This window comes from Opisthocomus hoazin, chromosome Z (genome assembly GCF_030867145.1).
Source record: "Opisthocomus hoazin isolate bOpiHoa1 chromosome Z, bOpiHoa1.hap1, whole genome shotgun sequence".
Lineage (NCBI taxonomy): Eukaryota > Metazoa > Chordata > Aves > Opisthocomiformes > Opisthocomidae > Opisthocomus > Opisthocomus hoazin.
The window spans coordinates 57,303,232-57,328,834 of record NC_134454.1 but is presented as its reverse complement, the minus strand read 5'-3'; the positions used below and the strand labels follow the sequence as shown (position 1 = coordinate 57,328,834).

The following is a 25,603-nucleotide window of genomic DNA, read 5'->3' as shown; positions in this document are numbered from 1 at the left end:
GCAATTTTCCCTGGGGCCCACATATTCCGTAACTGAGCATTAGCAGAGTATCTTGCACCTTCTCCTGAAGCATCTGGTGCTGGCCACTGTCAGAGAGGGGACACTAGGTGGCTGGGCCCCAAGCCAGGCACAGTCTGGCAAAACTGATTTTCTTCAGTTAAATGCAGATTCAGGATTAAAATAGAAACAAAAAGTATTGGGAAGGCAGAATGAAGTTTTCTCATTTCAGATTCTGTGAGCAGAAAAACAGAAGTTAGCCTGTCCCCAGTCAAAAGCAGGAAACCTAATACCTAGCCTCATATGTTGACGCAATCTATAGAGTTCAGCAAGACCTAACCAAACACATCTTTAAGTCTGAACATCAGCATGAGTCTGAGAGGCTACAGCATCCTCTTCCACTGTAACACTTGGGCCAGTCAAAAACCTTTTCTATTTTTAATGCTACTTTTTAATTTTTAAAGTAGTCTGAGAGGGACCTTCTGTGCAGGACAGGAGGGTGGCAATTCTGCTAACACAACAGATGTTTTGCCAAGACTAGGTTTCTCCCAGGACCTTCCAGAGAAGTCTTACAGAGTTGCAGCCCCTGTGAAAGAACAGCCTGTTTGCACCAAGGCACTTGTCAGCATTTGCTGCCAATGGAGAGGAAGGGAAACGTTTCCGTGTTTCAGATGTACAGGCAGGGTAAGACTGCAGCAATGGGATGGGGAGGATGGGGAGAGGGGAGAAGAAGAATTGGGAGAAAATACGGAGGTAGGCAAAGAGGATGCTGGCGCATAAAAGTAGGTAGAGTTTAACCAATCGTTCAGATGCATCTTTTTCTGATGAACAGGCATTTCAAAAGAATCATAGAATCGTAGAATGGTAAGGCTTGGAAGGGACCTTAAAAATCATCTGGTTTCAACCCCTCTGCCATGAGCAGGGACATCTTCCACTAGACCAGGTCGCTCAGAGCTCCATCCAGCCTGGCCTGGAACACTGCCAGGCAGGGGGCATCCAGAGCTTCTCTGGGCAACCTGTTCTAGTGTTTCACCACCCTCATGGTGAAGAATTTCTTCCTAATATCTTATCTAAATCTGCCCTCTTTTAGTTTAGAGGCATTCCCCCTTGTCCTGTCACTACACACCCTTGTGAAAAGTCCCTCTCCATCCTTCCTGTAGGCCCCCTTCAGGTACTGGAAGGCTGCTATAAGGTCACAAGAAACATGCTTGCTTAACAGAATAACTGCCAATCTCCCAAAACTTGGGTTGAATTCTGTATTTCTGGGGCAGAAAAAATCCCTCAGAGAGCAGCATAACTGCCTTCTGTCGGTCTGTCCATCCTGCTTGCCTGCCTTCCCTTCTTTCCTACTGATGTTGTTCTTGTCCAGCCCAAGCCAGCATGTTCATTCCTGTGGGACATTTTCCCCAGCATTACAAGCATCAATGTGGCAGCAGATGTAGGCAACTTCAAACCTTCCCTTCATGCACCAAGAGCCAGTTTCTGGGGTGTGCTCAGCACCCATGATGCAGACTTGTCTCTCCATTAAACCTCTTAGCAGAGAGCTTGTCCAAACCAGCCAGCAAGAGAGACATGAATCTGTTTTGAAAAATTCACTGTGGGCAGTGTTCAGTGTCAGCTCCGAGAGACAACAGTCCCAACAGCAGGCCACAGTGGGAGATGGACTGCATCTGAAAATCAAGTCTTCGTAGTGGAAGTAGACTGCGTGTAAGTCTTTGGAAAAGTCTGCCCCCATTTTGTTTGGTTATTCTTTATTGCTGTAAGATTTGGCTTCCTCTGAAAGTCAAAGTTGAACTAACTTTCTTCAGTTTTGTTCAACTTCTCTGCTTCCAAAATGCAAAGCAATCTCTTGTTAAACCTAGAGAGAGGTTGATATCAATACTGGAAATTTTTCCATTCTGAAATGAGGTGTACAGCTGGAAATAGGTGAGAAAATTGATGCTGGAAATGTGGGAGGGAGGGAATAGAAGATCTCTTCTTCACTTAGCATCATAAGGCCTCAGCAACATAAGTCTGATTACTAGAAAATTGTCACCTCAATAAGAAAGTTCACTAAAGCATTTGCAATAGTTTCCTGTCTAGTGGCTGTTCTTGGACCAGATGTGCCAATAAGAAAATGACAAAGAGACAAGAAATAAAAAGCAAAAGATATACCTATTTATAACTCGGACCATCTGTAAGGCTCAAAGGACCCCTGAGACAGCTGGAATGAGGAATGAGAATTAAGAGCTCCCCATTTCCTCCTTCCCCTCTACCCTGAAAAATATGCTGTGGAGTGTATTATGTCTTTCAGGGACCACTGACTGACTTTTATCTTTGGTTTTCTCCTGTTTTCCTCCTTGAAACTTTTGGATCAAAGGTATTGCTTGTTTCCTTGTTGAAAGTTAAACTTTGTCTACAAGTAAGTCAGTCGAAGTTCCGTTGTCTCTTGGGTGACCATATCTGTGCAGATCTGTTCGAGCAGAGCTTGTGGAACAGAGTTATTTCTCATGATTCGTATTAAACAGAACTGGCAAACAGTGCATGATACAGGGGGAGAAAAGGAAGAAGAGAGCCTCTTAGGGGACAGTGGGAAAGGCAGGCCCCTGGATGCAGGAAAACAGACTATACAAGACATACCTGTTCCTAACAGTCCTTTGTGACTGTTCCCTTCCCACTTTGTTAGATTGTTTGAGCTGACACAGAACATAAGTGTAATAGCCCAACTGTCCATTTCCCAAAAGGAAAGCCAGAATCAAGCTGCTCACCCACAATCCTGGCCTTTGTGCTGGACCGCCAAGAGTTTTCACTGCCTGTGCCTCAGACCTTCTGTCTATCCTTGGGCACATCACCTCTTACCTTTTATCTGTCCGTTCACTTTGGGGTGTAAGAATAACCTGAGGGGTGGGTCTTCACCCTGTGTTACAGATGTTTCTGAAATAGAAACAGCTTATTCCACCACTACCTCAGCACAGCTGTAGTTCAGTAATTTTTTGTTTTTTAAACCCAGATGAAGAGCTCTTCTGCATACACCACTGTGCTCAAAGACCCAAGTAAATGTTAGGAAGCATACAAATTGGAATGGGAAAACTGTAGGGACAATGTTGCGATGCCTTCATACAAATTGGTGGCGTACTTTTTGTCTGGAATGCTGACTGGTCCTTCATTTCACAGGTGGAATAGTGGAGTAGAAAGAGATCCAGCAAAGAGTTATAGGAATAGCAGAGAGCTTGAAAAAACTCGCAGGGTCTTTCCTATGTGAGGAGACTGGAGGTGAAAGATTTGGAGGACATAATGGGGAGCCTGTGTGATTTTTAAAAACGACCTTGAGAGGGTGGACAGGAGACTCTATTCTCTTTGTCCACTGGTATGAAAGCGAGCATGTGCCAAGTCCCACTGTTGATGGACTAAAAAGCTGATCATAGGCAATCTTGCTTTATACTATATGTAGTTAAACTGTGGGGCTTGTTGCCACAGGTAACCATTAGGCTGAAACCCTAATGATGTTTCAGTGGATTAGATTTCTGTGCATGGATTTGTCAGGAAAACAGTGGAACTGCTCAGTGGAAACCGTCAGATATCCTGATTCTGCTTCTTGAAACTGCTTGTGTGGTAATGGCACAAGCGGCAGTATCTGGCCAACTTCAGATCCTGCACCAAAACAGGAGTATAAGCCAAGGCAATGGGTAGGTGAAGAGGGAGATTGCCCTGGCTCAGTCCAGAAAACAAGGCAGATGAGACTGGTCAGCAGAAGGGAATGCTTTAGCTAAAGAGCGGGTTAAGTCTCTGGCTAATTGATCTGGTTATCAGGAACTGAGCTTGCTGGGGTCCTCCAGGCCACTCAACAGCATTACAAGGCAAAAATGGCAGCTTTCCAGTGGCAGCTGGCCAGCTGCTTCCAGCCAGACAGACAGGAATGCACCACAATAGCGCAGACCTCTTTTACCTTCAGTCCCATAACACATGGGTAGAAGGACCTTCTAGCTCCGATTGGTACTGGGTTTGTCAGCCTCCCACAGAGCAGAGAGTCTTCTGAAACTTGTAGGGCAACCCACTGAACAAGAGAGAGATGCTGCAGAGGTGGGTAACCACAGCAGACGTAGTACAGGCCTTTCTCCTGGGTCCATCTTTTGCTGGCAAGTGATGCTCGAGCCTCACAGAGTTGCCTTCCTCCATTTCCAGCCCTCCGTAATCAAAGTAAGGGGGCGGGAACAGCACAGCTAGGGGTGAGCAGCGGGACTCCAGCTAATGCATGGGCTGAGCTGATCACTCACTCTAGGCTGTGGGAGCTGCATCACTGCTGATGAACATCCCTTGGCTTCCAGGGAGCAGACCAGAGTTTGCTTTCGATTACTCTGTTTTCCTCTCACCATGCAGATCTTCTCTGCAGGAAATACGGTGCTCTCTAGAAGATTACATCCTGGCTTCATAATGATAAAAATGAATGGATTTGCTCCCATCAACAGGTTCTGTGTGGATCCAGGCTAGGAACAGATGTAGCTATACATTTGCTCTCAAAAGAAAAAAAAAAAAAAAGAAACAGGCAGTATGTTAAAGCTTGAAACTTGATTCTTTACAGGTGGATTTGAATTAAAAATGCTTACTGTTTCTCTGGATACTAATAAGTGTTGATGACAGAAAAATGAGGCATTCTGGCCCAGTTGTTTCAGTCTAACTTCAGGCATCTGGGTTTGAATAGAATAGTATTAGATTTTAACATCATTCCCTATTTACTCTACTGTACTGACACTATCTGTAGCCCATATCGAACAGGTCATTTTGGATGCTGTAACAAGAGATTTGTTTTCTTTTCTTTTAATACTGTGCTCTTCTTGTTTTAAAGTATGTGTCAGATCAGAGCACAGAACTTCCCCTATGCTTTGTTAACACAGAGAATGTATGATCTCAAAAGGTAAAGCAGAGAGACTGTGAAGGACAAATTAAATGTCTGCTAACAAATCAGGTCCAGTTTTCTGAAGTAAACAGTCTAAGGACAGTGAAATACAGTGAGACAGAAGCATAGACAATGTGTGATACAGGAGCTGATGCATCTTTTCACTTACAAACCATAGCTGCAAAGCAAAATCAATTGCATTTTTTCTTTTCACAATACTAATAAAAAATAGAGTAAACCTCACAATGAAATCAGTATCATTTTAGTTCTTGTTGGGGTAAGACACATATCCCCAGAGCAATCCTGGTGTACATTTGTGATTTATGGTGCCTTCCCCATAGCCTTGAAATTCATTAGCCTTTTCAGGGATGTTTTCTCTTCAATAATATATCTGTATTCTTGTGAAAAAAGCCAGTGATTGCACAGACACTTCCATATGCTGAAGGAGACAATTTCTGCCTCTGGCAGCCAGGGGAACTAGGAGGCCATTCAAACCACCCTGCTGCCAGTGCATCACACACTCTATCAGCAGCAGAGTCCACACCCAAAGGCAAGAAAGCCTCTGCTTTCTTCATCCACCCTGACCCTCACCCCAGGTTTTCAACTTCCCCAGGTTTTTGCTGTTCAGAGGCTTATGAAAATAAAAGATTCAGTGAATAACATCTCCCACAGACACTGCTTTGCTTCAATATTTCAGAACTGATACCAAAGACCAGCTGTTTGCCGCATTTGTGTTCTGGCTGTGATTGAGTTCCCTGTTAGCTGATGTGAAGCTACCCGTGCTGAGGTCTTCCACTTGGGTGGCAACATGAGAGTGATGTCGAGTTGTCCATAAGCTGATGGTTACCTGCAGCTGAACTGGGTTTGTTGTGGTCTAAGGAACAAAAGACATTTTGGATTGTGGGCATTTCTGCCTTTTTTTCTGCATGTTAGGGCTGGAGTGCTCAGAGAAGCTTTGAGCACCAGGCACTGGGACCCTGCCCAGCTGATATTAACCAGTTCACTCTCTTTCAGATGCTTTTCCCATCCGATTTGGTGCAGATGGAAGCCCCTGAAATAAGATGGTTTGTTCTCTTCAAAGCCCTTTATAGGAGGTCTGAAATGTTACTTTCCTGGTTTGGAGGTGAATGGGCAGAAAAGCGTGTGTTTATTCAACCTTAACTCTCAGCACTCTAATGAAGCAGCCAGTTGGTTTCAGCACTCCTTGCAGGTGGTGATGACATACCTGAATGGGATTTAGCGGGAGTGTGGAGAGCACACCAGAGTGGCACTAGTGCCTCCCTGTATGTGGTCCTATCTTGCCTGAGCCATCTGTTGCTGCTCTGCCATTTGACTCATCTTCCAAAAATCAATATCAGGCACAGGCGCATAGGTGTTTCTGTGGCAACATCCTTGCACAAAGTTCTGTGTATGCAGTAACTGGCTGTTCTTTCCATTTTGCTCCTCATGAGGAGCCTTAGCAATTCATGCAAAGGTGCCCATGGCCAGGGATGGTATCTCCCATGTGAGTCTTCTTTTGAGGTCATTGTCAGTCAGGTGGAGAGGTCTGGCAAGGCTGGAGAAACAGGTCAGTAAGAAGAAGAGGAGGACAAGGAAGAGGAGGAAGAGAAGGAGAAGGAGGAGGAATGCTCCAGAGCTATGTCATAAGTTTGATTCCCTCCAAACAGGGCCTGGAGCCAGCAGTGGATGTTCTCAGTGTGTGAAGGAATAGGATTTTGCTCTGTTTGAATTTTGCTTCCACCACAGCCTCGTCCACATTTTTTCAGCACTTTAAGAGCACCTCCACAGAGGCATACACAAGTAACAAAGCAGGCGGGAGAAGGATACAGTTTCATCTGCTTCTGCTGTTTCCCAAGAGGAATGAGGTTTCTCTTCCCAACCCCTTTTTCATCTGGCTTTAGCAGTATTACTTCTGTTGCATATGGTAGGAAAATTTCCTCCTTCTTTTCAGACTCCAGTACTTTCAAAGACAGCATGCAGCCCAGCATTTTCTCCAGTAGAAGGAGATCAAGGCCATATTTGATCTAATCTGAAAAAGGTGCATACAGTTACAAGGAGGGCCTTTTGTGAGCCTGTTAACATGTTGGAAGAAGAAACCCTGATAGCACTCACACAAAGCCTCTGTATCCTCATGGGTGCCTTAGAAAAGGCTCCTTTTTTCCAGTGTTTCAGAGAGTCTGGATATGCTGTAACTATGAAATGTCTCTTGTTACCTCCATGCACCTTTAGTGTCACGTCAGTGAGCTGAAACTGCATGGAAATCAGAAGAATAAGAGAAAGAAAATAGAAGAGCTGTTAAGATGCTTCTCACTTTTAATGCAGCCTGATTTTCATAAAGGGATGATTAGGGCAGTCTCAGCTAGTCCAGATGCTCAGTTGTCCAGATTCATTGATCAGCTCAGATATCCAAAACCAGTGCTTGACGTCAAGGGCCTGGAAGCTTTTGGCAATGTGCCAGGAGGTTTCCCCATCTCGTAAATCACTAGTCTCTCACTGAAAACTGCCACCTACTCCTACTACCATGAGAGCTCTCTCTTGTGCATGAAGATCTGAAAAAAATGCAGCAGATTAATCAAACAGAACTAATAAGCACCTGCTAGTCCCTCTGCTTCCGGTGAAAGCGGCTCATACTCAGCACATATGAAAAACGTACTGTATGAAAGTATGATTTAATTGAAGAAATATTTAAGTACAGCCAGAGTCAAGGGCAAGGCTGAATTCTGGAAGATTCACATCAGAATTCTGGAAGATTCACATAAGCTAAGAGATCTTGCTAAACAATTTTTTTGTGCTAGTGTACTGATTCTGAGGAATGATGGGATTGATTCAGACTCATGAGCAGGGAATTGGGAGTTGCATGTGATGTGTGATTCCACGTGGTTAAATGTCTGCCTGGAAGTGCGATCTTTCATTTTAATAAAAGTTTGCTGGGGCTATATTTAGGAGGCAGGAGACCAAGCATTTTTGTCTAAGTGCTCCAAGGGACAAAAAGAAGAGTCATACACAAAGGATCTAAAGATCTATAAGTCCTGGGATCCATACACACTTTTGTCTTTCGCATACATGTCTTTGCCTTTTCAGGGTTTGCTGACCCTTCAGAACAGAAGTACTTGGAGCACTGTGGTCTGTTTTACATATTGGTTGGAAGATTAATGGCTGAACATGCTCCTTATGAAGTAAAAAAACAGAATTATGGACATGCTGTAAATGGCCAGAGATGTATCATCGACTTACTCTTTCTTTGTTACATGAATAAATATCTTGTATATAATCCTGTGAGCAAAAAATCTCTTGAAGTATTTAATTTACTTTGGACTCTCTTCCTCCTGCAACAGAGCATTGCGAGAAAGCATGCCACCAACTCCAGAATTTCACTTGATTCTTTTGACTGGAGTCTTTGAAATCGCACTTTCTCTGAGGTCACAGTAAAATGATCATGGCTGACAATCATGATCTGCATCCATGCTTATTTGCTCTATGTAATACTTTTACTGTATGTTGGAAATGATTTTGCAAAAGAAATTATCTCCTCAAAAATCTATATTATATGTATCATGAAGAGGGGGACCGAAATAGTATTACTAGGCTGCAGTAGGTAGGCTGCAATGTGTGAAAGCACAGACTGTACCAACACATCATTTGATCAGGAATTTAAATCAGCTCCACAGGTGGCTGGAGCATTCCCAAGTGCAGAGCACAAAATGCAGCACTGAGCAGGGTGGGTTTTTCCGGGAGGGACAGGAAGGATTGACATGTCTGTAAAGTTCCTGTCCTCGGTGGGCAGGGCTGGTGTTACTGCACAGTCGGAGGATGCTCCCGCAGCGCTGCTGACTGCAGCTTGGCACTGAATACAGCAGGACCAGGCGACCTGAGCTCCTCCAGAACTCCAGGCAGGGATTTTCAAGACTTCATTTGAGAGACTGTGAGATGCAGACCCAGGCCCACTGTCTCCCACTGGACATGCCTGCTACACCTTGGGAATGGTATGCATGCATGTGGTATCAAGGTGGTGCTTTATGCAGGCTGTCCGGGCTAGGTTTTGCGTAAAATTGAAGCCTAAAGGTTAATTAAGTTTATGATTTAACAGATGAAGAAAGTGGGGTTCTTTCTTCAACTTCGTTACCTCACTGACTGAAATTAGCTCAGATAATTGCCTCACTTTTCTTGCCCTGTATTGCTTGGTAATTTCCTATCATGCTGTGCCTGTCACTTGCTCCTGGTTCACTCTCTACTAAAAATCCAGAAAGGCCTAGGAAAGGGCTGAGGAAAAGAAGCCCACAAAAAAGCTCAGTCTCCAATTTCAAATCCAAAGCAATAAGCTCTCTATAATAAGTAGGCTGCTGAAGTCCTAGCAAAATGGACCACTTCAAAAACGCTTTAAAAGGCCTGTTTTGGCAAGCTAAGTAGCTGAGCTGAGGCTTTTCTTTGTGACCCTTTATTTAACACCAAGGGCATGTTCTGTATCAAGATATAACCAGACCTGTCTCCAGAGAGCAGTCAGTCTAGGAGAGGAGCCAGGCACACCAGGATATGCAGAGGATGCAATTACTGATAGGTCTGGTTGCTGTGTTGAGACTGCTCCTGCGCAAGAATCCCGCCTGCCTCTCTTACTTGACCGGATTACACACTTCTGCCCTCCAAACTCATACCTGGAGGTAGGGAAAGAGGACAGCTCTGTTCAAGCTGGTCGCAGGAAAGTTGCATCTTTGCCAGCCCAGCACCTCACCTGCTGCCACATGCCTCACTAGCCTGCAGGAGAGCACGGCAACATTTGTCAAGGTCTAGTGCTTCTGAATCCCCAGAATATCCCTGCTGTCCATATATCTTGCCAGGGACAAAGCTGTTAAGGCGCACAAGGGGAGTAGGGAGGAGAAACTGAAAGGGCTTCAAATGGTGAAGCAGGAGGGCTGTGGGGAGGACTAGAGGAAATAAACGTGATGAGAAACAAAGACGCAGATCAACAGACTGGACTGCTGGTCTGGAACAGCCTAAAATCAGCTGTTGGGGGGAGGGTGAAAGTATCTGAAAACAGAAAAGGGTAAACATTGTGCTCTGTAGGTCCACTACTACAACAGTAAGAGCCAGGCTTGGACTCAGCTCTGCATGGAGTCAGGAGAAGTATCATTTTAGGCAGCCGTAATTCTTTTTCAGCCTCTGGAAATAGAGTCTAGCTGGCAAATTTCAGGCTATAATAAGGTCAAAGATGAAATCCCTGAAAGTTGCTTCCTCCCATTTTGTCTCGAGGTGATAACCTCTTTCATTTATTTTTCCAGTGGGACACACTCCACCAGATCACACAGAATATGTGTGAAAGATGGGAGGTAATGAATGGCATACTGTTCTCACTCATTTGTAAAATGTGTCTGCCATTGACTTTGGGCCAAGCACTGATCTCAGTTACAAGACAGACCCGGAGTAATTCCACTAGGAGTTCATACTGTTGCATTTAAACTCAGACTTTAGAAAGAGACTGGTGATTTTTCTGGGTACTTCCATTTTTGTACTCCCTAATTCAAGGCAGCTTCAAGGCAGATGAGTGCAGCCTGTCTGAAAAGCAGGCCAGCTCAAGAGGTCTCGAGCAGGTCCAGCCAAAACCAGCAGCATGCTACAGCGAAAGGCTTGTATCTTTTATTTGAGAGGAATCACTTGATGGCTATCACAACTACTGAGCACTAAATGAGTAAAAAAGAAAGCATTTTTGGTAGAATTTCTTGAAAAATCAGTATCTTTACTTTTCAGATTTAGGTAATTTCCTGCTCCTCTAATGGCTGTCCATGACACAAACAGCACATACTGCACCAGTCTGATGGATGTGCACCAGACAAGAGCTGCATGTGTTGACAATATACCTAGAAGATTTTTATAATTATTCAGTTCAAGCTTTGTTTTTTCTTTTTTTACCAAGTTTCATGTAGCGTATTTCATCACACTTTAGAGCAAAATGATAAATGAAATTAAGACAGTTTTTCCTTACAGGGAAAACTATGACTCTCAGGCTTCCCATTCTTTTCCTAGGAAGTAGAGAAATATATTCTAAAAGTAGATCCACCTCTTTTTCTGATTTGTTTGCATTCAAATCCTTCTAAAAATATTAAACATTCTTCTTAACTGCTTTCTTAACTGCTATCTACTGACTTCTTGAAGTTTTTCTCTGGTATTGAGAAGTTAGGAGATAAAATTTAGGAAGTGAAAAATATTCTTCATGCTTTTGGAAGCACAAAATTGTTCAATATCTTCATCAGGCTACTTGAACTTGCTTCTAGCTTTGCAGAATGCGTGAAAGATTTCTTGATTTTATTTTTACTAGCATCATCTGCTAATGGATCTGTCTTTGATACACAAATTTCTTCTGATCAGCACGAGTAATGAAAGGAAGATCCTTTTCCACAACAAATTTCTGAAAGACCACACAAAACTGACAGACCAAAACAAGAAAAAAAGACTTACTGCTAGAAGTTAAGCATATGTATTTTGTATTATACTTATTTTGATTTTAATATCCATGAAGTCATTTTTCCATTAGTCAAGAGCTATCATCTGCTGATTTAGACTTTTATCTTTCGCCACATGTGGATGTTTTAAAATATTCTTTGTTTTCATCCCTAACTAAAAAGGAAAAAGTTTATCTAGATGCTCTAATTCACTCATTTTCATGTAGAAGTGTCTCAAAATATTTAATTCAAATAAGGCTGCTCTTAGCCTTAGAAGCATTAAGGAAAACTGTGCTCAAAGGGCAATTCTTCATTGGTGCATGTAAATAAAAGCAGATAAATCATGCAAAAATGTCAGAGAGGAGAAGGATCCTTTCTCTCTCTCTCTCTCTGTGGGATCAGTTTCTCATTTCAGTCAAGTCATAAGCGACTCTGGCAGATAAATCCTCCTGGCCTGTTTGCCCTTTTGTCTCAAAGCAGACTCCTTGCACAGTAAAATGCAATTTCATCCCACTCAGTGAGTTTCATAAAGGCCATGGAAATTAGTGGTACCCAGGGGTCATCTCTGCAGTACTGGGAGACCAAAAGATTGCACAGGCACTATAGCATAACTCACCACTGGTGTACTACCAACACAAAACTTTCATTGCTGCCATGATGTTGCTGCTGCTGGTAACAAAATACGTGGCTTTGGTGGAATGAAGCAAGCCATCTTGGGTAAATGGAGGAAGACAAGAGTGTCTGCCACAGCACTATCTGTCATTTAGATTTTGTGTCCTGCTGACCTAGGTTAAATAAGGCAGACAGCTGACACAGGTCTCTGATTCAACAGGAAAGTTGAAAAAGACATGAAGTCAGCTATGCTCAGCTGTAAGAGAATACCCTGAAGAAGAAAAAATCAGTCTGTTTTGCCCTGAGATACTCAAAACATTGCCTTGTCTTCATTGACCTTGAAGTATTTTCCAGTGAGGAAATGCATCCTGTGAAAAGCAAGATGAGTTTAGGCTAGAATTGCTGTTCTTACTTTATTTCACTGGGGTCTTTGAGCCAGGAGCCTTCCTGAGTTTCTGGAGGTGCAAACTGGTAAGGGAGGCTGCAGGGGGGGGCTGACAGCAGAAAGTGCCAGGGCACCGCTCTCCCTGAGCAGCCCTCACAGCTTTCAGGTGCAGCCTCATGCCAACAGCGTCGGCTCTGGCAGCACAGAAATGCGACGCAGCCTGGGTACAGCTGTGGGGCTGCCACGCGCGTGAGGCTGGTGTCCGAGCCCTTTCCCATACACATGCCTCCGCCCTGGAGAAAATCAGCCAGTGGCTACTTTTGTCCTGTGAAGTCTCAGCCTTGACTCAATATTCCTAAGAGTCAAAAAGGTTGATAATTACTAAAACCCTCATCACCTCCCAGTCTGGTAATTTGCTCCTTGTAGTTCTCTCTGGGTACAGCAGCCAAAGATCCTTTGCAAGCACTGTTTAGAGGCAGTTTTGCAGTGGATTGCGTTGTTTCTCAGGCTGTGGCAAAACACTGTTGCAGTGCTACCAGCACGCGAAGTAGGCAGAATCCCTGAAGCGTTTGGTTTCTTTCTTCAAGCTAACTTTCTCTTGAATGCAAAAAGGGAAAGTCTAACCATTTGGGTTGCAATACAAGATAGGCTCAAAGGCTGAAAAGCAAAAAAACCAACAGAAACACTGAGTGAATGGGGTTTTTTATATCCTGCTGTTCTCCTTCTAAATTAATCACAGGATTTTGAAGGCTTGACTCAGGGTTTTTACATGTCTCAGACAATCGATCTTCTGGTTGTTTGATCTCATACTACAAGACAATATTTTTAAATTTAAATGCTAAGCCTACATCTTCCGTAACTTCAGGAGAGTTCCACTGCTGCCACTGTGAAGTGTTCACCTAACATGTTGGCCCTGAGCATTTGGTAGCTTCCCTTCTCACCAGTTTGTGCCAAATTGCTGTCCTGTCCTGGACACTTCAAGGAATTTCTCTTTGTTCCTAACCCAATAACAAGGGTGGAAAAGATTGAGACATCTGCCCCACAATTGTGGCATGTGAATCACGTTCTGGCTTTTGGTGGAAACTACACCTATCTTCATTTGGCTCAGGTGTACAATTCTCTTCCAGTCTCTGGGTTGTCTTTTGGACTTTCTTAAATTACTGGCTGAAATCCAGGAATAATGCTATCAGACGAGCAATATGATGAGGCTAATCCCCAGGGTCTCTCCTGTGGGGTAGTGGATGGCAGTTTCCTCTGTCACCTGCAGGAGGCAATGACACATTTGACTCTCAAGGTTCTCATGAGCACAGAATTTTTCTTGAAGGTACACACAATGGCACCATAAAAGGGATGCAGTAGTTGAGAAACCATAACATTTCCATTTGTAGACTGAAAGAAGATGGAAGAACAACTGCTCTGAAAGGTTTACTAATGAAAATGTGCTTTCATTTTGACACAAAGTGACTCAAAAGTATTTGGAGCAAATGGAGTGCTTCGAAGGTCATTGGTAGGGTGCCTCATGCACTAACAGTTTTCTGCAGTGAACCTGAAAGATGAGACCCAGTCTATATGAGAATGGTGATCCTTTCACCACGTGTAGTACTTTGAAATGAAGAAGTTAAAAATGTGTAGGCTCTCTGCATGCCCAGCTTCGCTCTGTGTGTCTGGAGTGCTCCTTGTGCGTGACACTACTAGAGCACAGCTTTCTGCTTACAGACACCCCTAGGAACTCCATCCCATCAGGCTCTTCCAGTGTCACCAGTGCTTTCCTTCTGCATCCCTCCAGTGGATTCTCATCTCATTGCACACCAGCCCCCTTACAGCCTGTCCCCTCTTCCCACTTGCTAACCCTATAGGTGCAGGTTCCCACCTCCAGGCAGCACCTAGGTGCTGATTTCCATAAAACAGTTGTTCAAACAGCCACTTCAAATGTTGACCCCTGCTTGGAGGGGCTCTGTGTAAGCCATGCATATTCATTTTACTTGGAATATTCTCTTCTGTGGAAGAGCCTACCAAAAGTTTTGACTGTCACCATGAATCGTTTCCTGATCTTGCTCTTTACATGCCTGTGAACTCTGCATTTCTGGCTGATGTTCTCCTTGATCTCAGTGCACAACAGCATCCCAGCTCTGTTTACAGTGACAGAAATATTAATTACATGCAAAGAGCCTGTTCCAAGCTGAAGAGCAAGAACCAAGGGCAAAAGTGGTTTACATTAGAAAGGCAGCTGCCATGTGCAAATGGGCTCTTCTTTTTGGACACAAGTTTTCCCTCACGTGTCTGTGCATGCACTATTGCCACACTTCCTCCCTTAGCTGGACAAAAATGTTGGCTTTCTCTGGAAAGCACAATGTTCATCTGGACTGCAAGTTCTCCTTCACTTGAAGACTGCCTCTTGCAGAGACACACTCTGCTCAGGCTGTTCAACCTCTTTCTCTTTCCTACGGATCCATCCCTTTTACAGGTCTGTGTCTGCACAAATACATGAGTGCAACAGTGACTCCATTAACACAGCAATTGCTTGGAATCTGTTAGCATTTCATTATAAATCTGATTTTTGACAGATTTATAACCAGACTGTAGAAATTAACTGCTGGAGGAAATGTGCCATTTAGTCTCAACATGAACACATTTTATTTTTCTACATGGTTGTATTTTTTCTTACCAGACTTTTTTCAGAGGCTAGAAAAATAACCTTATGCTTGTTTTAATGTACTTCTTTTACAGTGAAAAAAACTGCAACTTTTTCATAAACATTTAAAAACTGTCTGGCGCAGCGGCATGTTTATTTGCACAGTCCTCTCTGATGTTTCATGAGAACAGGTACTGATTAAATGACAGTTACTGTATCAGCGCATGAGAATGTAACTTCACTGAAGAAATAACAGCTGAATAAAATAAGGTTAGCAGGTATATAAAATAAAGTGCCAGAAAAAACAGCGCAATTGCTAGATGGATGGAAAGCAGTCCTTCCTATTGCAACAAATGCACTACTGTTCATTTTTACAAAACCTAGCCGATAGCAGGTATTAAATAAGGACAGCATTCCATTTCCTTTGCAGTAACCTGAAGTTTTGCCACAGAGATTTGCCAGTGAGCCCAAGGTGAGAAGCTGCACACCTTTTAATGGAGGTGGTGGCAGGAGTCGCGGGAGGGAGAGCAGGCTCACACGATGGCTCTTGCCGAAAGCGCTTGCTGCTCTGCCCTCGCGACTGCCGTCCGCCGCAGTTTGCGGAGGTCCCGGGCTCCGGCAGCAGTAATCACAGGCGGGTTTCGCCAAGGACACACAGAGCCGGTGCCCACTAGTGCAGCTGCCGTCCTTTGAAGCCTGCTGGAATCAGTCCCATCAGGACTACAGGCCACAGCTTTAAAAAGCCTTACAGGCTAGGCAACGTAAAATCCTCAGTTTTGCCCCACTAGTTGTGTTTTCTAGGCCATTCTTGTTTGCCTGTTTACTGACAGGAGTATGTTTTTCCTGAGTACCATTTCATACCCACTTACTTCCAAACAGCACAATAAACAGTGACAGTTTCATACCTCGAGGCTGGAAATTACGGAGTGAAGTAAGAAAAAGCTCCCTTGCTGCAGAAGGCACTTTCTTTGATAGGATTTTCAAGTGCTTTGACAGTTTGCTGTAAAAGTACCCTCCTTACAGAGTCCAAAGGATCTTGCTACGAGCAAACCAGCTAATAATGTCTCTTTCCACCACTCTCCTCTGGAGAGAGAAATTTCAAGCAGGCAAGTGGTAAGTCTGTGTTTTTCAGAAGAGGCGGGTCCCATGGCTGTGCTGGTGGATTACAGAGCAGAAACTTCCCTGTGCACTCACCTGGAGATGATTTTTCTCCTTGGTCTCAGTGAGCAACTCCAAAACAGGCCATGAGGCTGGATCCTTTAGCAGAGCCTGCATAAGAGATCCAGCGGCTCTCTCTAACAGTTTCTCATACCTTTTTCCAAGGGGAACAATCCACTTCAAATGTAAGGAAGAAGTTTTAACAGCAAGAGTCTTTCTTCTTTTCTACCAGTTGCACCTCAAAACTTGTTTTGAATTGTAAATCACCTTTAAAAAGAAAAATCCAAGGCTTTGGAAATGTCTGCTGGAATACAAATATCAAAGTAAACTGACAGATAATTTGAGCTTCAGTGCATTAGGAAGAACGCTGTCTTCAATGAGCATTCTTGTTCTTTAGTTATCTCCCATATCTGCCAGTCTTATTGGGGGTCCTTTCCTGTAGTGCTTTCTTATTGTAGATATCAAGGAGATACTTGGCAACTCGTGAGCAACCCTTTGTGTTTCCTGAGAGAACTTACCTTTGCTGTATCTTTGACTCATAAATTGAGGTATATTTCTATGCTAGTCTGTTTCAAAGAGTGTCCCAAGAGCCACTGTTACATGGCAAGAGCCAATCTCTGCTACTCTGCCTTTCCTCACCACCCAGGGACTTCAGGCTGATGGTAAAAGAGACTGAGCTGTAATGGCCTCAGGGACAACGCATCCTTTTCATGCCTCAAGTTTCCAGTGGCTTCTTCCCTCACAAAGCAGAAGGCCACTGGGAAAGCAACAGATAGTCTTCTGTGCTTTGGGAGTGGGGGCAGGGAGATATGCCCTTAATGACTTTGAAGATGTGCTTCAAAATCAATGAAAGCGTGTTTCATTGTGGAATTTGTAAACTAGTAAATGTTTTTCACTACAGAATATGCAGCAGGAGACAGATCAATGCATGCCCAGGAACTCTGGACTGGATGTTTAGATTTATTCAAGGGAAGGCTGCAGACTCAGCTTCTCCTTGCAAACTTCTTTAATGTGTGGTATTTCAGTGGGCAAGCTTTGCTTTCAACAAGGCTATGCACTTAAGACACCATGCTGAAATCCATTCTACTTGAGAAAAACTTTTTGAAGACACCAAGGAAATATATGGAAGGGCATATGACTGTAAATTAAGTGGGCACTTGAGTGCTGTCTTGAATTTGTGTGGGCTTATACTCTCAGTTTTAAGTACGTTCTTGTTGAACTGCTTTCCTAAAGTAGGGTTCCTGACAAGGATTATCATGTTGACTTTATATGAAACATCATTTGAAATAGAAAGCTTGCATGCTTCCTTTCATAAACTGCTGAATAGTCTTTACTATCCCTGCATCTCTGTATGCAGATAGCACTAAAGAAGTGAAGAAATTTCACACTTATCTGCAGAAGTGTAATCGGATACTTGAAATTAATAAGAAAAATCCTTCAGAGGAAAGAGGAACAAGAACAGATTTTGACTGAGCATGTTATTATGGGATGGAAGTATTTTAATACTCAATGTGATAAGGAAATAGTTATGTCAGTATTACTATGTACCCATCAAAGCAAACTTGGTGCTACCAGATAGAACCTGTAACATAATCCTCTGCTACAGAAACTTTCAGGAGCAGTAAGACAGCCCTGCTACCTGAGCTGAGACAAACTGCAGCTTATGAGAGTTAGATTTTTTATTATTATTTATTTTGGTAATTGAATGTGTGTAACAGCACTGGTGAAGCACGTGATCGACACTCACAAAAAACACCAGACATGCAGTTCAAAGGGAAAAAATGTGTATTTTGCATCCCAAAGCAGAGAAAGCAACGTAAGCATAGTTGTGTTTGCTGCCTCAGGGAACATACTACTGTGCCAAACCTGCAGTTGGATTTGGGCAGCTGACAGGGCCCAAGGATAGTGTAAGAATTTCTCTCTGGACAGTTTTGTGAAGGACAGTGATCTGTCTTCATAATCTTTGTCATCTTCATGTGTTTGTCCTTTCAGTTCTGTCAAGGTTTTTTTTCTGCTTTTTTTAAATTAGAAGTCTTTTTGAGTTCAAGCTGTTGAGTACGGTTGTTTGCTGTATGGAGGAATGATGCTGTTTGCATCAGGGTCCTCCCCATGCTGTCGTGAAGAATCAGGGCATTTGAGACTGGAGAAAAGAGGCCAAGTTCTGCCCTTGACTAGCTCTAGTCTGGTCCTTCTGCCAAGAGGAAGGTTTCCAGCTAGGTACCATCGATCACCTTTCCAGGCTATAGTTCAACTGCCTTTTCACATCGGTTAGGCAGCATCTGACACCAATGGGAAAACCTGACCTGCCTGAGTGGTTTGGTGCAATCAATTCTCCTGGGGTTGATATCTATGCCCTGGCATGCAGAAGAAGATGGGTTTTCACCTGTCCAACAGCTGATTTCTCTTCTTTATGCGTTGACTCCCCTAGCTGTGCACTGGAGAAGGCACTGGGCTCTCTGGGCAGCTCTTGCTTCATGAAGCTTCACCTCCTCTTTGAAGTCACCTTTACAGTTTCAAGGGCCTGCTCTGCATCTGCACTGGTGATCCTTCCCCAGCAGCGTGAAGAGACATTGCAGTACTCTGTGGAGGAGCTGTGAGATACATGGGAGTAAGGTCCCTGGTGACAGATCACATCTTGCCAAATGTATTACAGGTTGCTTCGCATAGGCTCTGCCCCTGCTATGAATTTCCAGCCCAATGACTTATTTACCTTACCTTGCTGCACAGCAAGTGTGGAAGTGAGCAGGGTGTGGCCTCTGAAGTGAGCCAGGAGTCCTTTTCTACAGTTCATTTGGCCATCCAGGCTTTTCCACGTGCTGGGATGTTCTCTAGCGCAGCAAAGGACTCTGTAATGGACAAAGTTCACTCTATCATGGCAGTTGCATTCAGCTCCTTATCTGCTGTCTTGTTTAATCTAAGGCATAAAAGTTTTCAGAGCCTCCCACTCATTCCTGGCATTTGCAAGGTTGATTGAGAGTCCCTCAACAGTAAAGGCACTTCCCTATCTTGCTGTCAGTTTACCCTCCCTGGGCTTAGGCCTGTTTTTCCCGCGCTGGTTCTGTCTACGGATATTTCCTCTTCATGCCCTTTCTTTTCTTTTTTTGCTCCCCCTCACCCCCCACATTTTTCCTCTTGGGACTGTCTGGCCTGTCGCTGCCTTGTGTTTTGCCATTGCCCCTCAAAGGGCAGGGAATGTTTTCTAAAGGCCCTTGCAGACCTTTTGCAGACACTTATCACATCATCTAAAGTGAAAGCTGACATCTTTCGTGGCAGTGGGAAAGTATGCCTTGTCTCAAAGCCCAGTTTCAACCAGGTCTCTCCATGCACCCTTACACTCTTCCACAACCCATGTTGCCCCCCTTTTTCTGAAAACTCTAGTGTTTGCAAGCCATAATTGCATTTCCTCACTGTCAGCCCATGGGCAGTTTGTGTTTCAGCCCATCTTCCCATCTCAAAGTTAAATGAAGCAAACAAAAATTGTTCCTGGTCAGGCTGTCTTTAGCATGTGTCACCTCTCGACCCTCTGTGGTGAGCCAGATGCTGTGCAGGTCTCACAGTTGCGCGCCTGCCAACTGGGTCAGTCTGTTGGTCTATCGGGGAGGAAGCGATTGGGTGGTGCAGCGAGCTGAAGCGTCTGTCTTTTGTTTTTCTTTTTCCTTTTTTTTTTCTTTCCTTTCCTTTGCTTTGGATGGATTGTGAGGGGAAACCGCCGTAGAGTCCATGTCATAGCGGGAAGAGGGACACGCTGCCTTGGTTCAGCAAGAGTTTATGTGCTCTTAATCTTTCCTAAAGTTTCTATCTTGCAGACCCAGCGATTTCCTGTTTCCTTCTTGCTGGCCCTGATCTTCGTAGAGATAGTGCCAAAGTGAGAAACATTGTCTTAGGGCCAGAGACTAACTCCACTGATTTGTAAGCACTTAATTCCAGCTGCTGGCAAAACAGCAGGCTCCTTAAATGATCTCCTGTGAAGGTCTCAGGAATCTGTTACACTGTGTGTTAATTGTGAAGTTAAGAGGCTGAAAAATTTTATAACTAGATTGAACAACTAGTTTAGTGTATTACATCACCAAAGCAATGTGAGAAATTCTGAGTAGGCCCATGAAATAGACCATAAATGCTTTCAATAGAGATTTGAGATTTTTCTTTTATGAGGTTTGTTTGTTGGTATTGGTAGTTTTTTTAAACCTTTGGTATGTTCAGAGCTACATGGATGCAGTTTCAGCTCGAACCATTAAGTATGCAGGACATAAAACATGTCCTTCTACACACCTGGTAAAATGACAATTCTTGTCTGTTCAGAAAGGGGCTAGTTTTTGATTGCTCTCAGGTTTTGGCTTCTGTTCTCCTTGAAGGTATCCATACAGGTTTTGCTGCCCAGAGTTATGCTGGAACCAACAGTTTTCCTCATTCAGTGCAGTACAGAAATGCCAAGGTTTTCTGCAGTTGCAAGTACTGTGCAAGTCGGGCTCATTGGGGAAGTCGGAGTTGAAGTGACTCAGTACTCAGTGGGAAGACAATGTAGCTTGCTTAACTAAGACACAGAGGTATTACGTGCAACAGCTCAGGTTACATGGAAAATCAATCTATCCTGCAGATCAGGGCTGGACATCTTTAAACTGCCTATCAGCAAGTCAAGAAGGAATTGGATTGTGGTTTTAAAGAAATGAATGAGCTTCAAGTGAGGGAATCTGAGTTAGTAAAGCTGACTTTCTTCTAGAGGCACACACTTCATCACCCCAAAGCTCACTTGTGTGTGCTCTCTCTCCCTTTTCCTCTCCCTCTGTCCCTCCCTCACTCCATGAAGGTCCTTTCCTCTTCCATTGGCATGAGCTGCAAGAAGGCTTTCCTCAAGCCTTAGTCTCAGAAATCAGCAATAAGCAGAAGTATCTGTTCTGTTCCTTCCCAGGAATTTACTCTTTTTTGTTCATAAAAGGAGACTGGAAAGGTCTCCACATGCAGTCCAATAAGGTGACATATTTACACCCTGTAAGTGGCCTTTCAGTGAGAATGGCACACCTTCCTTTGTGCTGCAGCTGCTTCTTGGCCTTGCCTCATTGAGTTACAAGCATCTCGCTAGTCACCTTGCACGACTTTGAGCGTGTCCTCTGATTTTACATCAGCTTTGCAGAAACTTAATTCAAAGAGGCATGGATACTATTCTGTTTAGGTTGCAAAGCCCTTCCCTCTCAGTCTGTACTCAGAGATCCCTTAGGGCTCCTCAGCAGACTGCCTCACCTGTACAGGGCCTGGGAGTCCTGCTGCTGTAGCCACTGAACTTCAGAGGGGTTTTTTGGAAAGCAAGAGAGAGAAACAGAATGCGTGTTTCTGTTTCAGGACAAAAAAGGGTCAGAGATTCCCCAGGTAAGCTCAGAACTACATGAAGTTGTGTCTGCTTGATATGAAATGATCCTAAGGTAGTTTTACAACACTAATTCGTGTTTTAGAGAGTAGTTTTTGAAAGATGCAATAGCTCCTATTTTTCTTCTTGTTAATGGCTTTAGGCAGCTCCCGTAGACGGAAGCGGATCTCGTTGTTTTTCAGTACTTTTTCATGTGAATATTTGCATTAGTGGGGACTTTGTTCATGCTGCCTGCAGTTGGTTTTTTTAGGTGTGGTATTTCTACATTCAGGGAAGAAAAAAAAAAGATAGAGTATGCAGTGTTTTCAGATGTTATCTCATGCATGATATTTTCAAATTTCATTACAGCATGTAGTTTAGTCCTTTCAATAAGCTAGAGGTTTGGTACAGGACTCTAGAGTAAACCAGCTTTTCTAACTTGTGTTTGTATAGATGAAGAAAATGTTATGGAAAAGAAAGGAGGTATGAATTTTGACTAGGTGAATAAAGAGCAATGCACAGATACATGGGCTACAGCTGTGCTTTACCTCACCACTGCTGGTCATTCCCACTATACATCCTCCAAGCTCATGTGTGCTAGAGATATATGGAAAGGCAGTGTTTGGGGGATAGTTACAGGCTGTATGAAATGGGCTCTGATGAACACCTGCTCCCAAACACCACATTTCTTTTGTTATGTGGCTTTAAGTGAAATTCTAAACCGTAGTTAGTGTTTCTTGTATTTAATTTGCAAAATAGACTTACAGTGCATACACTGAATACTGGCCATATGCCATAAAAACTATGCATCTTTGCAAAGAAAAATTAATATCAGAATTAATTCACTGGAGACGTTTTTCCTCCCCTCACCCCATGGAGTTACAAAGCTCAGGCAGATTGGGACTACGGTGCCAGTGGATCAGTAATGCAGAGAGAATTCTCACGCAAGATTTATACAACAGTTTTGAACATGCGATGCCAAAAACGTGGGTAGAGGCACTCTTCACAAATATGTGTAAATCCCTTGTATCATGAGATTTCTCTGAGAGCTGCAGATTATTCCCATCTCTAGTAATCAGTTCAGAGCAAGTGCTGCTATCCAAAGTTCACTTACATCAGCCGGGAAATAACTGTTACTTTGAAACTCCGCAGTGATCTGCTTTTGATTGAGCTGCTGTTTAAAGAAAAAAAGCAGTAAGCAAGATGATGAAAACAATTATAGATAGCTACAAGCTCACTCGCTACTATATTTACCTTCATAATTCAATTTAAAATATTCCATTAGCCAGCAGGGTAGCAAAATGTTTTTTTGTCAGAAATGCTGCAGAAAATGCTGCTTTTTTCCCCCTTCCAAATCAATGCATTAGCTTTGTGAGCTCAAAGACATCCTCAGAGTGCTTGTCTCGCTTGCAGGTTGAAGTCTTTTAACAAGGCAAAAAGGACACAATGGTGGATAGACTATCAGCAGGGATAAGCTTAGTAGTAAGTTTACCTGATAAGACTCACAAAGGCTTCAAAATATGCATTACTATATGGAGGCAATTCACTCACCCACGTTTCTCACATATTAGGTCTCGGTATGCTGTAGCCTGTCATATCAGACATCTCCTTTGGGCTAATAATCCAGGCTTCTTTCAAGCTAGTGAAGGAAGGGCTTTTCCAGAAGGCAAAATCTCCCCACCCTAAGATTCATGTCAATGATGGCAGTCAACCCACTGACATCAAGTGTAGATGACCCTTCACTGCTGAGCTGATGGCAGTCTGTTGGCTAGCCTTTTGTCAACATTGGGTGGAAAGTCCTGTTTGAACTGGTGCTAGCTGAAAGAGAGTCAGACTACTCTTAAAACATGATCCCTTTTCCTGCCTCTAGACAAGGCATAAATTTTTCCTGGTCCGAGAGGTAAATCATGCTTTGAGGGGGCAGGAGAAAGAAATGCGTTATTACGAGGAATTAGTACTCCATGTTTGCATTTCATTAGCACTTAGAGGCCCCAGTCAAGATCAGGATCTGAGGAGATGTGACACAATGGGTAGGTTAAACAGGGAGAAGCAAGAGGGAGCTTGAGTTTCGGAAGGTTACAGGAGGGCTTTTCTTGGCCCACTGGAGGAGGGCATCCCATGCAAGTAAGGCATCATGGAAGAAAGAAAAAGAAGCTGGCATGCTGGTCATTAATGGCAAAGGAAGGAAGGGGTGTGAGAGACATTAGCTGTACAGGCAGATGGGATTTTGATGGAGTAAAAGGGGGACCTTAAATAACCCGGGCACTGTCTCATGTCTCACTGAAACAAGATAGCTAAAGCTACTCTGAAAATACATGGGAAATACATGAAAATGTGACAGGGGCTACTTCATCCTTATTCTCAGAAAGAACTCCTCAAAATGTATGACTGGTATCTGTTGGTAGCAAATCTGCTAAAAGCGTGTTTTCTTTGGATTCAACGTGTGCAGCAAATGGTAGAACGTCATTTATTGCCTGCTATAAACGTGCCCCTTGGGTGCCTTCATCTTAGAAAAGGCTTTGTATATCAGACAACTTTTCTGTAGGTGCTTGCAGATTTCTAGTCAACTCCAGTGGAATCAGTGAGTAGATAAAAGTATTGTTCCATCTCAGGGTAGAAGCTATCTTTCAAAAACAAAAATATTGGGATTTGTTCAGCACTGTAACAAAATTTCTTACTTCTGCATGTCTGGACATGGATAAACAAGAACCATGCAGGAATCTTCCTCAATTTTTACAGATTACAGATAGTCACTTCAGTTAGTTTTAGCCATTTAAAAATTAGGTGATGGTGTCTAGCAGCACTGGTGGCCCAAAACAGTTAACACTTCATGCAGATGAGCCCATCTACAGGAGATGCTAGGTTGGCTCCGGATCAAAGACTCCTGTGGACGAAAGGGTGGCAAGCGTATATACACAGGGAGGGACAATGCCTCCAGCTCCCCTGTCCTCTCCGTCCCTATGGAGTTGAATCAGAGCAGCCATAGGTCTCGTCTGTGAGCGGGGAAAGAGTCGTCCAGTGTTCAGCTCGTCACCCTCTCCCTTGGCAAGAAGGCAGTGGCTGAACTGAGGCATTCAGCCTTGAGGGACTGAATCAGCACACGGCCTCAGGTTAAGCTCCATTAAAAAACATCTACTTCAAGGCAGTGTCGGGAAGAAACCTCATCCAGGGCCTCATTTTATTGGGCACTATATCAGCAGCCTGTAATGACTCTCACACCCCAAAATCACTCAAATGCAATTAATGCAATATAACTAACTGCACATAAATTATACGTTTTTAATGAAATACATGTGAGTGTTGCAGAAATTTAAGGTCATTTGATGGACAGGGCTAGTGAAATCCTCCCTTCCTCCTAGGCTGAGTGGGGCATAGCGTATCTCTGTGGAATGCATTGAAAATGTGTCAATCAACAGAATACAGGGTCAGTGCTGGTGGTAGCAGCAGATGGAGAGCTCAGAGGACTTGCCACATCCTCCCTGGCCTTACCTCACATACAGGTACACTTACCAGTCAGAAATTAAAACTAAGCCATTCTGAACTGTATTTTCACTCTTGTCTTTTCCAGCCACTTCCACATCTACAACTGGGACAAGTCATCTCACAAAATGCGACATAAAGCAGAAAGCCTTCTGTGTAAATGGGGGAGAGTGTTACATGGTGAAAGATCTCCCAAATCCCCCAAGATACCTGTGCAGGTAAGAAATCATGTTTGCTTACTTTGGTGGAGCCACCAGGTTCCAGGAATGCTTTTTCTTTAAAGGAACACCTGAATAATTTCTTCTCCTTTACCTGCGGCATGAGATATTTCTTCATTTTTAAGTATGTGGATGTGAAAATAACCTACAAAGAATGACTTTGTGTTCTGTATATAAGGCATAACAGAGGCTAACTGGGAAATCTTCCCACGTGATACTGGCACAGCAAGCCCCGTTGGTATTTAGATGGCATGAAGTAACACTGCTTGAGCCTTATTTTAGAAATAATGAAAGACACACTGTAAACTAAATACCTGCAAATAGCAAAAAGACATGTGTGGATAACTGCATTGGTTGCGTAGCCTTTGTACAGGACAAACTGGTTATTTTTATTGTCTGCTGTAGTAACTGAACACTTTCTGATGAGACTGGATTCACAACTGGAGTTTTTGCCGTTGTGTTTAATTCATAAAAAACAA

At 43.5% G+C, this 25,603-nt stretch overlaps 1 protein-coding gene across 13 annotated transcripts in view; it reads left to right on the top strand.

Annotated features, from left to right (window-relative positions):
* Window positions 1-25,603, top strand: part of NRG1 (neuregulin 1) — a 498,771-nt gene that overhangs the window by 439,260 nt on the left and 33,908 nt on the right. For all 13 annotated transcript variants that reach the window (XM_075410880.1, XM_075410881.1, XM_075410884.1 and 10 more), the window contains one exon: window positions 24,995-25,124. In XM_075410880.1, the coding sequence (XP_075266995.1) occupies window positions 24,995-25,124 (130 nt within the window). The remainder of the gene's footprint in view (window positions 1-24,994; window positions 25,125-25,603) is intronic.